Raw genomic sequence first — 15968 nt, forward strand, 5'->3', positions numbered from 1 at the left:
TAGCTAGCTAGCCAAGGCACGTCTGCTCGCAAAGTTATCCTTAGCAAAATACTATCTCAATGGGTGAAGTCATTTGGTAGGCTGGCCACTAACATGATTAATGATTCTAACTGTATTAACATTAAAATCTCATAGCTGTTTTAAGTATTATTTTAAATGCAGTTGACTATCATGTAAAAAAGTTGTATTTCTATACTGTGGTAGCCTATTGCTAATAGTACTTAAATAAAGGACTTTAAGTACTTCTCCACGCATGGCCCACAGAAACAGACAAAAGTTTATCTGAAGCTTCAACTGTCGTAGAAAAATTAAGTTACACTCTTTCTGTTACGTTCTCACTTTGTGTTACAATCTTCTCCACCAAACCACAGAGAAGTTTTCTGATCATTAACTGGAGTTAATGACAACTGAGAGGTCTAATCGACACACCTCCTCATCAATAATCATTGATCGAGCACGGCCTCTCAGTTTCTATTGTTTCTTGCTATTCTGTTTTGTTCATGTTCCAATCAGATTTATTCCTTAAACAACAACCCAACACAAGCTTTTTGCTCTGTCTTTACGTGTTGTTGTCTGTATTTACTCCCTCTCTTCACTCAATATTATTTTCATCCTTGTTCTTATTCACTTCTTTCTTCCACCTCCTTCTTGTTCCGACTTTTAATGTCCTTCCTGCCTCGTACCTCTTTTTCTCTTTCCCTTACAGTTAATTATTGTCGCAGCTCTTCTGTTGTGTCTTGAGACACTTAAACAGTTACTTTCACGGTTCATTTAATCCTCCTCTTCCTCCTCCTTTAGGTCTGTCTATTCGCAGCGTCTGCTGGCGAGCTGACCGGATCCTGGCAGGAACGCAGGACAGCGAGATCTTTGAGGTGAGAAAGCAAACTCAGCCTCATGCTGCTCTCCCCTACAGAGACGATTTTATAAAGAGTTTTATTTTTGGTCTTTGGCCCACACACGGTAAAACTTACTGCATCTTTGCACCAAGAAACAAGACACAACATTTTAGTCATTAAGCTTAATGTGTTGAACTTCTGAAGGAGCCAGGATACCATCCTCCCTCTGCTTCCAGTCTTTATGCACAGCATCAAATGATTATTGATAGATCAGTCTGCTTTTGAAATGTAAGGTGTGTCTGTGTGCTCAGGTGATGGTGAGGGATCGGGACAAGCCGCTGCTCATCATGCAGGGACACAGCGAGGGCGAGCTCTGGGCGCTGGACGTTCACCCAAAAAAACCTCTTGCTGTCACCGGCAGCGACGACCGCTCCGTCAGGTCGGTGCTGCGACAACAGTTTCTGTTTTCACACATTAACTCATACTGGGAGGCGCCCAGTACAACCACAGGCTGCTACTGGTGGGCAATACATGCTGGAGGAGCACAGGTTTATTTGTTTCCCTTTTGTGCTGATCTGCAGCATCTGCTGACTGTTTTCTTTCAGCGCTGCAGGAGGTTCCTCAGAGACCAATTATATATATTATATAATTATAATAACATACACAGTCAGCTAAACACACAGAAACACAGATGGTCACTGTACAGCAGCAAAGTAAAAAAGAGGATGCGGACATGCTTGATGCAGTTTCTTATTTAAAGAGCAGCTCCATGTTTTTCTAAGACATATAAAATGCTCTACTTGAAATAATGAATTGTCTGATGTGTTTTTTCTGCAAAATACGTTTAATTACCTTGTAAAAATCCTCCCAAGGCATCTCCTCCTTCTCCCTCATTAAATATTCCTGAATCTGTATAGTCCCCGCCCACTATGCTAATTTCCAACCGGCCCCTCCGTCATGAAAACAAAACAAGTCTCTGCCGTCGTTTAGTGGCAACTTGTTGAAACTTAGCTCGCTTGAAATGTAGTAATTAATAGTAGTAACATTAACGTTAGCAGTCATTAGTGAGTTTGAAAATATTACAATGACGGTTACAGCTGGCTCACGCATCGCCTGAGTGGTTGCCATAGGTTACACATACTGATATGCATAGTGTCACCCCGTCCATTAACGGGATTGGCTCCTTAGGTTTGTGACGTCTCAAACCTGCCAATCTGAAAACATGTTGTTCAGTCGTCCTTGGTACACTGCAGTTTAAAACACACAATCTATTTCTCCAACCGGACTTGGACCAGTATTGTATCTCATATCTCAATGGTACCAGCAACCCACCTGGGTAGCCCCCTGTTAACCTAAGGTGTAAAAGGTCTCTAAATGTGTGTAACTGAAGGTACCTCTTTGGATCTGTCTGTGTGTGTCTCAGGTTGTGGAGTCTCGTGGATCACGCCCTCATCGCTCGCTGTAACATGGAGGAGGCAGTGCGGAGCGTGGCGTTCAGCGTGGATGGATACCAGCTGGCTCTGGGCATGAAGGACGGATCCTTCACTGTGCTGAGAGTCAGGTAGCGGACACACACACACACACACCCACACAGAATTCCACAGTGCACTGAGACAAACAAACATGAATTAATTAAAGTCTCATATTGCTTTGTTGTTTATCGCTGTCTGTCTCAGAGACATGACGGAGGTCGTGCACATCAAAGACAGGAAGGAGGTGATCCATGAGATGAAGTTTTCTCCAGACGCAGCGTACCTCGCTGTCGGCTCCAACGACGGGCTTGTGGATATCTACGCTGTCGCCCAGAGATTCAAGAAGGTAGGGATGCAGAATGCAGTCATCAGGGTCAGAAAAACACTTCAAACATTGTTTAATATTTATTTCTTGTCTGTCTGCAGGTGGGAGAATGCAGTAACTCCACCAGTTTCATCACTCACCTGGACTGGTCTCTGGACAGCAAAATCCTGCAGACCAACGACGGATCTGGAGAGCGTCTCTTCTACAGAATGCCCAGTGAGTTTCTGCAGTCATTTTCTTTAGTCTAAAGTTCCTTAAATGTAATGTCTGTGATCTTCTTCTCCTTCTTAAGTCCACACAGATTTCCATTCAGCCTGATTCATGTTATTCTAATAACAACTGTTTATCTAATGTGGGGCGAGGTGAAGCGCTATTGAGGCGTTTTTGTAAACACCCCAGATGGCAGCCTCTGTTGTGGAACGTTCTGAACCAGCTGTCTTACCAGATTAAAACTAAATTTGCATTCACATTACAAACAAATTATTGACGAGGTCAGGCTACACATTTAGAAAGTTTCTACACAGCAGAGAAACAGTCTTTATCATCCTGTCCTTTAGTTATGGTACGTGATGATACCTGGGCCTTGGCCAAGTCTCATTGATGCTCGCGGCGAGCGAAGGGTGTCCGGTGTGGTCGGATCCATCAGAAGAGCTACTGAAGCTCAAGTGCTGAGAGAGTTAATGCTGGTTCTGATAGAAAGGTGTCAGAACACACAGTGCATTGCAGTTTGTTGCGTAAGGGGTTGCGTAGCCTCAGACCTGTCAGGGTGTCCATGCTGACTGCTGTCTACCACTAAAAGCGCCAACAACGGGCACGTGAGCATCAGAACTGGAGCACGGAGCAACGGTCTGGTCTGATGAATCACGTTTTCATTTACATCATGTGGATGGCTGGTTGTGTGTGCGTCGCAAACCTGGGGAAGACATGGAACCAGGATGCACTATGGGAAGAAGGCAAGCTGGCGGAGGCAGTGTGATGCTTTGGGCAATGTTCTGCTGGGAGACCTTGGGTCCTGCCATTCATGTGGATGTTACTTTGACATGCACCACCTACTGAACATTGTTGCAGACCAAGTACACCCCTTCATGAAAACGGTATTCCCTAATGGCAGACCACACTACAAACATGGTTCAGGAATGGTTTGAGGAACACGACGAGTTCAAGGTGTTGACTTGGCCTCCAAATTTCCCAAATCTCAATCCAGTCGAGCATCTGTGGGATGTGCTGGACAAACAAGTCCGATCCATGGAGGCCCCACCTCGCAACTTACAGGACTTAAAGGATCTGCTGCTAACGTCTTGGTGTCAGATACCTCAGCACACCTTCAGAGGTCTAGTGGAGTCCATGCCTCAATGGGTCAGGGCTGCTTTGGCGGCAAAAGGGGGACTTGCACCTGTAAAATGTCCCGCCTTAGATCCCAAGTCCCCTGTTGGAGAGGGTGTAATTTCCCCAAGATACACAGCTAGATACAAGCACACACACAGTGAGACTCATACATGTATTCATAAACTGAATATACTTGTATATTTCCAGTGTTCCTGTCAGAGAAAGTAGGACACACACACGCCCACACACACACCTGACACGGTGATGTGACAAGATAGAAAACAACGAGACAGAGGGAGGGAAGGAGGCAGGAGGCTGACACGGATGGAAGATACTGTATCTCAAGATAGAGTGAGGAAAATGTTAAAGTGAAAATCAGTCCTCTTTGACTTGGTAAAACTTGTGGTTACCGTGGTAACACGTTTTTTTTTCCTACATTCTGTGATTCTACCTCTCAACTCTCCTTGAGCAGCTACTTTGTCTTTGTCGTTTTAAAGAAGTCATTCAGGATCACGCAAAAAGCAACCTTCATCTGTTGTCATGCTGCACACAGTCAGCGACAGTTGTTTTTCACTCAGGGAAAGGAGCAGGTTTTGTGGCCGAGGAGTTAGAGGTGTGCAGCCTGTCGCCTACGGCTCCTCAGCTCACAGCTCACTGTGGCTGCTGACTCCTCCAGAGCTCCCTGACACAAATCATCCACTGACAACATCAACTAGATGAGCGCTGTCTGTCGATGTATTTTTGATGAACGATTGCTGACAGTGTTAACCTCAGTGACAGATACATTATGTGTTTCCTGAGGCTGCTTCCTAATAAAAACTTTTGATTTGTTGTGCAATTTGTTCCCAATAGCAGGAGGAAAAGTTGCGTAAGCATGAGCAAGTTGCAGAGTTTGTTGTTGTCAATCAGATAAGATGGAAAATGTGGATTTTTTTTTGTCCCTCGTCCGTGTGAAACCATTTGTATCCAGAGCAGGAAGGCGGACCACGATGCAGACCGTAAATAGCGTGAAAAATGGGGTTTGATCTCTTGAAAATCTCCGCGACCTAAAAAACCCCATCAAAGAACGATTGAAGGATAAAAGAAGGAGGGAAGAAAGGAAAGCCAGTAACATACCATGCAGTTTCTTTATATGACAAAGCAATAGCAAAACAACAGCCTGCAGAAGACTGTGTGTGCACTGCTGATGTAAGAGACTGTTCATTATCTCCACACAAGACAGAGAATACCGCTCTGCGACCTGACTCTGAAAAGATTTCAGCATGGGAGATTAAAATCTGCACCATCCACACATTTCTGTTTCTCCCCTCCGTGTCTGTGACAAACGACGTGCAATGTGCGAATGGGCTGTTTGTTATCACTTGCATCTATACAGAGATAAACTGGTGCATACAAATGCATAAAAAATTGTATTTTTTATTCCACTGACATCCTGTTATCTTCCTCCCGCAGTGGGGAAGCCGGTGCTCAGTAAGGAGGAGGTCAAAGGTCAGTGCTGGGCGTCGTGGAGCTGCGTCCTGGGCTCAGAGGTCAGCGGCATCTGGCAAAAATACTCCAATCTAACGGAGATCAACGCTGTGGATGCCAATCACGCTGCAGCTGTTCTCGTATCCGGAGACGACCTGGGCCTTGTTAAGCTCTACCGCTTCCCCTGTCTGAAGAAAGGTCTCCATCTTTGCTTCTCCGTCACACTGTTTATACTCACTGGTCTTTGGTTCTTTGGTTAATGTGAGTCGTCTGCTTTTTCCACCAGGAGCCAAATTCAAGAAGTACATCGGTCACTCAGCCCATGTGACCAACGTCCGCTGGTCGCATGACCTGCAGTGGGTGCTGACCACGGGTGGAGCTGACCACGCCCTTTTCCAGTGGAGGTTTCTACCAGAGGCAGTCATGAATGGAGGACTGGATATCAACATTCAAGGTACAGACACAGGGCAAATCTGAGTTACGCACACTAGAGGATGGAGAACAAAGTAGAGTCCTTCAAGTACAGTAAAATAGATTAGAGGCTAACAATACTTCTATAATTGGGTTTGGGCTTCCTTGTAAGGGCGTTGGAGGTTATTGAGTTTCAGTGTTCAATTACTGGCCTGTGAATTTCCTTTAAGTGGGCCAAAGATTTCCTGATAAAGATTTAGACGTCCTCGTGAGATCGTGTTACAAATGTCCCTGAAGTTGTTCCAAGTTTTGTATCAGACTGTAGAGACGCTTTCCCAGGAAGGCTTTAGGGATCTTTACGTAAGTTCAAAGGGCCCTTGAAAAGGTTCTGGTAAAGCAAGCTTCAGGGGTTCTTGAGAAATCTTTGTGCCTCCTGGACATATGGATTTTAGTAGGTTTAAGTTTGAAGCTTTCAAAGGTGGTTACAGGTCAGTCTTGGTGGTCTGTCAGTGTTTTTCTGGTTTTCTTGCAGCTTTAAAGGGTCTGGTCAGATTCTAACGTTTTCTTGTGAAAGCTTTTAAGGATACCTTGAGACATCCGAGGCTATAAGTGGTTTGAGTGTTACGATTTAACTGAAGGCTGAATCCAAGTGCAACACACCAAACACAGGATGGTTTTAAGGGGTTTTATTGTCCCAAACAAAGCAGTGAAGAGGCGGATAATCCGGCTGAAGAGATGGTGGCGGGCGGGCGGGCAGGCTGGCAGGAAAAAACACCAGGGCAGAAAGAGACAAAGTGTTAGACTTTCAACAAACTCTTCACGGAACAAGCAGAGACTTGAATACACAAGCAAGCAGATGGAAGGCAGATGATCAGGCAAAGACTGGAAGAAAGGCCAGGGTTTTGAAACACTGCCGGCTTGATCGTGGATGGGAAGCATGTGTGTGGTAAGGAGGAGGAGGTGGAGAGGCTTGACCAGGTAACGAGGAGGCAGGACTGGAGAGTGATGAGCCACACCTGCCACACAGACAAACTCAGACAGACAGGGAGGAACAGACAGACACGAGAGGGATACGGAAACACAGGAAAAGACAGGGAAAGCTGAGTTAGTGGCCAAGACCGTAACATCCAGATTGTGTTGAATAGAATCAGCTGAACTCATTAGATTTCAAATTGTGTTGGGGTCACTTTGGTAGACTTTAGGGATCTCTATAAAAGTGGAATCTAGTTTGTAGGATCTAAAATTGCTGTCTGAAGAAAGCTTTGGAGGTTGTTTAGAGGTTCTTGAAACTTGTGCATCCAAGGCATTGCTATATGTTACGTTGTAGGGTTTAGAAGTCCTTGGGAAAGTTTCAAGGCTTCCCTAGCTGGTAACAAGTTGTCCTGAGTATGTCTTTGCAATATTTGTGAGAGTTCAAATGGTCTCAAAATGGGTAACTTAAAGGGTCTGCTCAGGGATTTCAGTCTTTATTTTGCAAGCTTTAAAGGAGAATGTATGAGAGGAAAAGTGCATTGGGTCTCTTGGCTAGGCTTTAGAGGTCCCCGTGAGAGTAGGTTCCTGTTTAAAGGCTCCTAATTTTGTCTCTGGAGTAGGTTTTGGGCTTTTTGTGAGAGATTTCCTGATGTTTTTTTGTTTCATGGTTCCTGATTAGAGATCCAGTGTTTCTATAAGTCCTGCCAGGTTTTCTTGAGGCTTAAGGAGTACTCATCAAAGCCCAAGGGTCTTGCAAGTAGTTCATGGAATTCTTAAGCGGGCTTTAGTGGTCCTGGAGAGTATCAAGCGCCCAAAAGTTTGCGGGTTATCTAAAGTAGGTTTGTATTAGCAGGGGTCATGAGAATTCTGGCTGTATTGGGTTTCCTGTGTAAGCTTAGGAGGTCCTTGTGAGAAGATGTTCCCTGTCTTATCGGTAAGACTTTGTGAATCCTTGTAAAAGTTTCATAACTCTTATGGTGGTTCAATGTCTGGCATGAGAGATCCGATCAGGAGTTCCAGCTTTTCTTGTGTCAGCTTCAGAGGTTTTTTATGAGATTCCCAAGGGTGCAGTACAGACCTGGTTCTCTTTAGTATGTTATAAGACCTCATGAGTGTGTTGGATTATCCCGAGTAGGCTTTAATGAAAGTTCCTCAGGTCCTGTGGCTGTTCACGGAGTTTCATGAGCAGCGTTTAGAGGTGTTGGTTCAAACCTAACAGTCTCTGACGTGTCTTGTTGGTTTTCTTAAGAAGGCTTTGCAAGAACTCATGAGAGTTACACTTTTTGGAGAAGGTTCCAGGGTTTCTTAAGTTGGTTTTCAGGGAGTTCTGGAAACAGACTTTCAAGTGAGTTCCTGTCTTGTTGATGTTTCAGAGATTCTCATAGGAGTTACAAAGCTCTCACAGATGGTTGCAAGTTTGCTTAAGTAGGATTTAGGAATCCATGTAAGAGTTCCTCTGAAGAGCCCATTCAGTGGTCTGGTTTTATTGAAGGTTACAGAATGTATTCAATTGCACATTATAATCATAGAGTCAGTAGAGTGCTAATTTGAACTAATAGGTAGTTCTGTTTGGGTAGTAATTTCAATATGACCCTTGTCTTTTTCCTCCATTCACCAAAGTATTGGTTTAAACACATCATGTCTGTCGGTCTGTGTCCCCTCCATAGACAGCCATGGAGACTCCAACAGTGAGGAGTCGGACAGCGACGTCTCTGATGTCCCAGAGCTCGACTCCGACATTGAGCAGGAAACACAAATCAACTACGAGAGACAGGTACAACGTTCATGTTAGCTGCCTATCGTGTTTCCACGGCGATCCACAGTCCCGGAGCCAGACGCTGAACCCCCAGCTGCTCCATGGTGGTTACATAGAGCAGACCTGAACATGTATAAATGTTTCTTACTGCTGAGCGTGTTTTATTAGACTGCTCCTCATTCTTATTCCCATCAGCCAAAGCACAGCAGGGCTCTGTGCGGTTGCCATGGTAATCCTAAAAAACACCTTATCTCCAGTGCCAGCCTCTGCCTGGCAGACTTCCCCGTAACTACCGTCTGCAAGCCGCCACCAGTGTCACAACAATGTGCTGTTTGGAGATAACTCAAAGTGTGTGTGTGTGTGTGTGTGACGGGCAAATACAGAGCGTGAATGTGTGTTTGATTTATCAGAGGCTCCAAAGTTTAATTGGAAAGAGCCGGAAAACATGGATTATCATAATTATTGTTTACCCTTGTATTTCTTCTTTTCCCCCCATTTTTTTCCCCATTTCCTCCTCCCCCGTTTTTTTACATCCTTCCTCCCCACCTTTTTTCTTCAGTTTCCTCCTCCCCTCATTTTGCCCTTGCATTTTCCTTCATTCCTTCCTCCCATCTTCCCTGCTTCACTTTGTGTGTTTCTTTTTATAGCCATGCTAGCAGCATGGATTTGGTTTCACCGCACAGCTCTAGACTGAGTTATAATAAAGTTCAACTTCAATATGAATCCTACTGAAATCTAATCCTGGCAATAAAGCATTCAACAACATAAAGTGACGCCTGTTAGTTTAATTACATAAAAAAAAACTTAGGCTTCTATAAGTTTTCATATAGCACTCTCAGATAGTCAAAGTTTACTCTCTCTGATTGAAATATCTCAAAGTCTTTTGGATGTTTTGCTATGAAATGTTGTTCAGACGTTCATGTTCCCCTCAGGAATGATAACCCCTGAGGTGATCCTCTAACTTTTCATATAGCGCCATCATCAGGTCAACATTTGATTGTGTCCAGAACTTTGGTTATGGCCAAATACCTGCGGAGCAAGTCGCCTCTTAAACATCACATATTAGCATTGTCACTGTGAGTGTATCAGCATGCTGGTGTTAGCAGAATCACAGAGCCACTAGCATGGCTGTGGACTGTTAAGCCCTATTTGCATAGGACTAGTATTACCCTGGGACCTCTAGTAGTTTGTAATAATTGGAAAGTTCGTCGGAAATCTTAATCCTGTGGGATTATGTCATCAGTGCAATTTGTTAAGTGTAAAATCCCCCACAAAGTACACTGCATATGTAGCAGCTGAGGTCATAGAGGTCATGTCATTATATTAATAAAAGTAAAAAATAAAAGTTTAAATCAGAGGAAGTGTTCAGTTGGACGTCTTCAGTCAGCAATGTTGGCTCACATCCTCCCAGAAGGAAGAATAAATGATACATTCCCACACGTATTTTGATATTTGTTCATGATACGTTTAAAACAGAAAAAAGATGAGGAGAAAACAGCGAGTGCACATCCCCGTCTCAGTGAAATGGTTTGTAACTCACAGCGCTGATCCACCGTGACGATCCTGAAATATTCAGTTTGTGAAAGTGGAGCGTTGCAAGTCCCAAACCTCCTGAGAGCAAAGTCTCTCCGTGTGAAACTCTCAGACGACTGAAACACGCCAACTCAACCTCAACAGAATAATTTGCATGAAAAATGAGCAGAGGAGAAATCTGCCGATGATGAAAACACTGCAGGGTGTGTTTTCATTCTCGCACCGAGCAGAGCAACGTGTCGACAGTCGATGTCATGTTGTTACGTTGATGATTGTGTTGGGATAGAGGGGTTTAAGGGGGTGATTTATGATGTCCTTGAATCTTAAAATGTTTAAAATAAAGATGATTAATGAGTGAAAGGCATTCAGACCCGCAGGAAATCTATAAAAACATCAAGTCTGTCCAAGACTGGCTGCCCCCAGACCTAATCAATGTATTGACAGTGTTAAGCTAACAAGGCAACAGCATAAGCACTGAATTTTTAACACTATATTTATTTACAAGTTGGCAAATTGGCATAACTACAGATGTGTCAATGGCAAGTTCTGGTGTCTTCTGTCACAATCTCTACTTGTGAGCTAATGCTGACTTATTCAAGACGTCCACTGAATCTCAGTTATGTGTACTAGTGCCCGTGTCCACTAACAGCTAGTTTGCGCTGGCAGTGCCTATTTTCTATACAACACCAAAGCAGTTCAGCATTTTCAGCGCTCAGCGTCCTCAGCGCATAAACACCCTCTACGTCAGCTGTTTCTTGTCGCTGCGCTCACAGAGCTCTCAGTTGAAAATAATTCATCTTTTGGAACACCGTTCCATGCTCGTCTATGTCACTTATCCCTCACCAATCAAAATTAAGAAGGGGCGGGACTTCTGGTATCAACTTGTACTCATTGTACAATTTCCTTGTCTACTGCTGCTCACGCCAGGACACGATTCCTTTATTTATAAGTTTAAAACAGACTTAGCAGTCACTACCAAGGGAAGCAGAAGTGCTGCCAGACAACTTTCGTAACCTAGCAACAGTAAGGTCCGGTGAGAAGCGCTCTTGAAATTGAGGTCATGGGCACTGCCAACGCAAAAAAAAATGCTGTTAGTGGACGCAGATCCTAATGTCTTTGTGGGCGGATCATGACTCTGAGAAGGAGTACAAATATAATAATGAGGCAGTCAGCTTATTAAAGGGAAATTTCCTCATCCCATACCTGCTCTTCAGAGGATGCACTCTTTAAATGTCAATGACCCCATGACCTTTCCTCTGACAGCACACACAGTACCAACTTTACATTTCTAGATCATTCTCATTTATTTACAAACACTTTCTTGCTGCCTTTATTATTTTTGTGTGTGTGGGAAATGAGCATTTCTGTGTGTGCATGTTTGCGTGTTTCTGCAGGTGTATAAGGAGGACCTGCCTCAGTTGCGGCAGCAGAGCAGAGAGAAGAAACAGCAGGTCGGATCTCTGAAGAGACAGAGGGGACCGGATCAGGGCCTCCGTCTGCAGTTTGTGCACGGGTAACACATCAGCATGTTTGTGTGTGTGTGTGTGTGTGTGTGTGTGTGTGTGTGCGTGCACCTTTATGTAAAATACACAAAGGCAACCTCACTCGATCAGACCTAACTTATCATTAAACCTCTGCCCTGGCTAATGTGAAGCAGTCTGGATCCTTTCTGTTCAGTTTGATTTAGTGCAGATAAAAAGGTCTGCATTCTACAAACAAGCCGGCCCTGACTATAAGCTTCAACAAAACAGACAGTTTTAAGCCTCATCTTAAAAGTAGAGAGGGATCTGAACTGGTAGATTATTCCAAAGGAGAGGGGCCTGGTAATTAAAGACTACCTCCCATACTACTCTTACAGAATTTAAAGCAGGCATGCATCCTGGGAGAGCAATGTTCTAGAGGGGTAATAGGGCACTATTTGAAATATGATGGTGCCTGATCATTAAGAGCTTCGTAGGTGAGAAGAAGGATTTTAAATTCTACTGTCGATTTATAAGGGAGCCAGTGAAGAGAGGCTAATACAGGAGAGATGTGATGTCTTTTTCTGATGCCAGCACTCGTTTGGCAGCATTTGAGAGCAGCTGAAGAGTCTGTGGAGACCTTCACGTCTGAATGAAGCCCTGAGACGCATTTACATAACTGATTCCTAAGTCAGAAAGAACAAAAGGCGTTACTGTGATGATAGATGAAGCTTACAAGGATACACATTTCATTCTAAGCATTGAATAGACCAGTTTAAGTCCAGCTGGTTTCATCACATTTCCTCCGTGTGTTTGTGCAGATACCGTGGTTACGACTGCAGGAACAACCTGTTCTACACTCAGGGCGGTGAGGTGTTGTACCACGTGGCGGCGGTGGGCGTGGTCTACAACCGGCAGCTGCACAGCCAGCGCTTCTATCTCGGCCACGACGACGACATCCTGAGCCTCAGCATCCACCCGCTGAAGGACTTTGCTGCTACGGGACAGGTGCGCGCACACACTCACAAGTCTCACCCTCGCCAGCTCTCCTGTCTAATAAAGGCAAAAAATGTGACACCTTTTTATTCAAGTGCAGGTTTAATTTAAATCTAGCAGAAGCTGTTATTAAGAAGTGTTTTAATATGAGACTGAATTGTGTGTGTGTGCAGGTGGGGAGGGACCCGGCCATCCATGTGTGGGACATCCAGACGCTGAAGTGTCTCTCTTTGCTCAAAGGTTTCCACCAGAGAGGGGTGTGTGCTCTGGACTTCTCAGGTACGTTTAGTGTGTAGATCAGCTAAACATCAGAAGGGTGCTGTTATCAGTGTGAGCATCTTAGCATGCTGATACATTTAGCTAAGTAGGCATCGGTTCTCACAGAGCTGCTAGCATCACTGTAGCGCAGCAGACAACAGCCATGCTGCATAAAGGTTTGGTACGCTGTGGTATCCAGCAGTAGCACAGAGCTTACCATTCTTAGTCCTCCAGCTGGAGTTTCCCTGTCTGGGCTCTTTAAAGCGACTCCTTTGAGAAAAAGGTGAATCTGTGTATTTATAGACGTGTTTTCTCTCTGTGTGTTCCCGATGCAGCTGATGGAAAGAGTCTGGTCTCAGTGGGAGTCGATGACGGACATACGATTGTAGTCTGGGACTGGAAGAGAGGAGAGAAACTCGCTACTGCCAGGTACAGTAAAAAATACAACTGTGACTACTCTGAAATACAGCCAGGCAGGTACACTGAAAAAAACAATCTTTTATTGCTGCTTCTATCTAACTACATCTTTCTGATTGGTCTACTTTTACTACCAACATTATAAGTAGTGTTACTCCTGTTTACCACTGCTACTCGTTCAAGCTTGTGTTTCATTCGTGCATGCTGCAGTAGTAGAGGAACAGCTACTACGAGTACTTTACTGTTGTTTTTTATCGTGTGGATGTGATGATCATCTTTGAAGTGTTTGTTTCTTGTTGCTTGTATTTTGCAGGGGTCACAAAGAGAAGATCTTCGTGGTGAAGTGTAACCCCTTGCTGATGGACAAACTGGTCACAGTGGGAATCAAACACATTCAGTTCTGGCAGCATGCAGGTAAAGCTGCAGGAGGGATGTTTGACAGTCTGACATAGATCCACATACGTAGGATTAGGAAGTTATTTGTTGCAGCAGGGAAGTTCTTTTCATGTGTGACCTGAGAGTACTCGCTGGAAGTTCCTCAAAAATGGGTGAAATGTTTCTATCCTGATGTGTAATTTTACACTGCTGTAATTACTGTGTTATGTCTCATTATGTCTCTAAGTATTGTCACGTAGTACTCTGTAATCAGTTGTTGACCTTTTACTGCTGAAACAGCCGCAGTCAAAGAGTTAATTAAATCTTAGAGTGAATCAGATGTAGACTCTTGTGAAAGCTTGTGACCTTTATAACAGAGCTCCTCAAAAGTGGGATAAACTGTACCTCCGCAGGGGGAGCAGGTTAAGGGGGCTGAGGAGGGAGACGTGAGGTGTGGTCTGATCAATCAGTTAATACAATCAGCTATCAAGATATTTTACAAAGACAGTCCTTGATTGCTTTAAGTCAAAATATGCACTTCTTCTGTGGTGGCTGTGGCTCAGAGGTATAGTGGATCACCCTCCCATCGGAAAGGTTGGCGGTTTGATCCCCAGCTCCTCCTGCCCTTTTATTCCACCATCATGCCATCTTTGCTGTTTTACATTGGACCAAGCAACGCAGGCAAAAAGCTCTTTACATACTGTTCCAGCGTTGTGGAAGCAAAAGTGCACGAGGTGTAAACAAACAGAGCGTGCTTCACACACACACGCGGCTCTTTTCCGCCCTGCCGGCTCTGCCATTTATACAGACGCCTTTTCGCCTCCGTTTCGCCTCCGATGCCAGCTCAGAGGTGGAACGATTTCACCCCACTATTCTGCCTCCATGCGTTGCTCATAGAGGATGAGATATAACAGAGGTGTAATAATCCCGCCTTGAACTGGCAGTGTATAAGGGGGCTAAAGTGCCTTTGGCAAGACACTAAACCCGGTCCTGGTGGAGCATGCAGTGTGTGAATCTGTGTGAATGATTACCTGATTAGTGGCATTGCATGGCACCAAATTAGTGTATGAATGTGTGTGAAAGGGTGAATGTGACATGTAGTGTAAAAGCACCTTGAGTGGTCTGAAGTGCCTTCTATTTCCAATATCTTGGACTGAAATCTAAACACAAAGACATGAAACACATTGTGTAAGGCTCAGTGAAACATGCGCTTTCTCGGGTCATCATTATTATGATTTTCATCTCGAACAAACATAAAATTAATGTCTTAGAAATCATAGTAAAAATAATAATTTTAATTGCAGAACTTAGAATTTTCTTTAGTATCAATTCTCAGTGCCTGTGTCATAGACTGTATAAAAGATGGACGACATGACAGCTCCCTAAAAGTGAAGCCCAAACCTTTTGAGTGCCCCCTGCTGACTGGCTGCTGCTCCACCCGCCAATATCTTTAAAGATGATTTTTTTGGATTTCATTAGATAGGACAGATGAAGTGAGACAGGACATGTGGGGAGTAGAGAGTGGGGGTTGACATGCACCAAGCAGATCGGCAGGCCGGGAGTCAAGCCTGCGATCAGTGCGTCGAGGACTGTAGCCTCTGCATATGGGGCACCTGCTCTACCAACTGAGCTAAACCAGCACCCCCCACCCTCCAATCTCTACTGTGCCGCTCTGGCTCCAAATGACGTCACCATCGCAAGATGGCAGTGTCCATCACGGGGGCTATTTTGGCATCTATTTGGTAGAATGAGAATGGATGGCGACTCGTTAAAAAAGGGGTCTCAAGTTTTAGCCCACTGTTTATAAAATGAATTCAAAGCAACCTGATACATCTTTTGTACCACTAATGATTGAAAACCTCTGATTTAGAACCCAAAACAGGTCAACTTTACTGTCCAGGATTGTTGCATCTGATCGAGCTCCCTCTCTCTGTCCTCCAGGTGGGGGTCTGACTTTCAGGCGTGGTGCGTTCAGGAGCGTCAGCCGGCCGGAGACGATGATGTCGGTGTGTTATGGCCGCAGCGAGGGGTTGGTGTTCACAGGCGCTGCGACCGGGGACGTTTACATCTGGAAGGAACCGCTGCTGCTGAAGACAGTGAAAGCACACGACGGGCCGGTGTTCGCCATGTTCTCCCTCGACAAGGTGAGTGAGAGAGAGAATCCTCCTTACACTGCTTTATGAATCAGTTTTCTCACCCTGTGAACTCATTGTGTTTCTGATGATGACTTAATGAATGTGATCTTTTCACATTGTGTGTGTGTTGACTCATCTTAGTGATGAGAGGGAAACAGGTGTTGATTAAACAGTGAGAATGTTTCTCCAGACGATCCTCCACCTACTGATGATCTGTTTACATTCTGTC

The 15968-nt window shown here is 44.5% G+C and overlaps 1 protein-coding gene across 4 annotated transcripts in view; it reads left to right on the forward strand.

The window, feature by feature from the left end:
- LOC138588446 (echinoderm microtubule-associated protein-like 6) overlaps positions 1 to 15968 on the forward strand; it is a 90774-nt gene that overhangs the window by 40262 nt on the left and 34544 nt on the right. For all 4 annotated transcript variants that reach the window (XM_069658576.1, XM_069658575.1, XM_069658577.1 and 1 more), the window contains exons 7-20: positions 799 to 872; positions 1148 to 1275; positions 2260 to 2397; positions 2513 to 2654; positions 2735 to 2849; positions 5412 to 5624; positions 5713 to 5880; positions 8477 to 8583; positions 11493 to 11611; positions 12380 to 12566; positions 12728 to 12833; positions 13148 to 13241; positions 13543 to 13643; positions 15546 to 15748. In XM_069658576.1, coding sequence (XP_069514677.1) covers positions 799 to 872; positions 1148 to 1275; positions 2260 to 2397; positions 2513 to 2654; positions 2735 to 2849; positions 5412 to 5624; positions 5713 to 5880; positions 8477 to 8583; positions 11493 to 11611; positions 12380 to 12566; positions 12728 to 12833; positions 13148 to 13241; positions 13543 to 13643; positions 15546 to 15748 — 1895 coding nt within the window. The remainder of the gene's footprint in view (positions 1 to 798; positions 873 to 1147; positions 1276 to 2259; positions 2398 to 2512; positions 2655 to 2734; positions 2850 to 5411; positions 5625 to 5712; positions 5881 to 8476; positions 8584 to 11492; positions 11612 to 12379; positions 12567 to 12727; positions 12834 to 13147; positions 13242 to 13542; positions 13644 to 15545; positions 15749 to 15968) is intronic.

The sequence above is a fragment of the Semicossyphus pulcher genome, unplaced genomic scaffold, assembly GCF_022749685.1.
Source record: "Semicossyphus pulcher isolate SPU_LCO1_2020_fin unplaced genomic scaffold, fSemPul1.0.p SCAF_12, whole genome shotgun sequence".
NCBI lineage: Eukaryota > Metazoa > Chordata > Actinopteri > Labriformes > Labridae > Semicossyphus > Semicossyphus pulcher.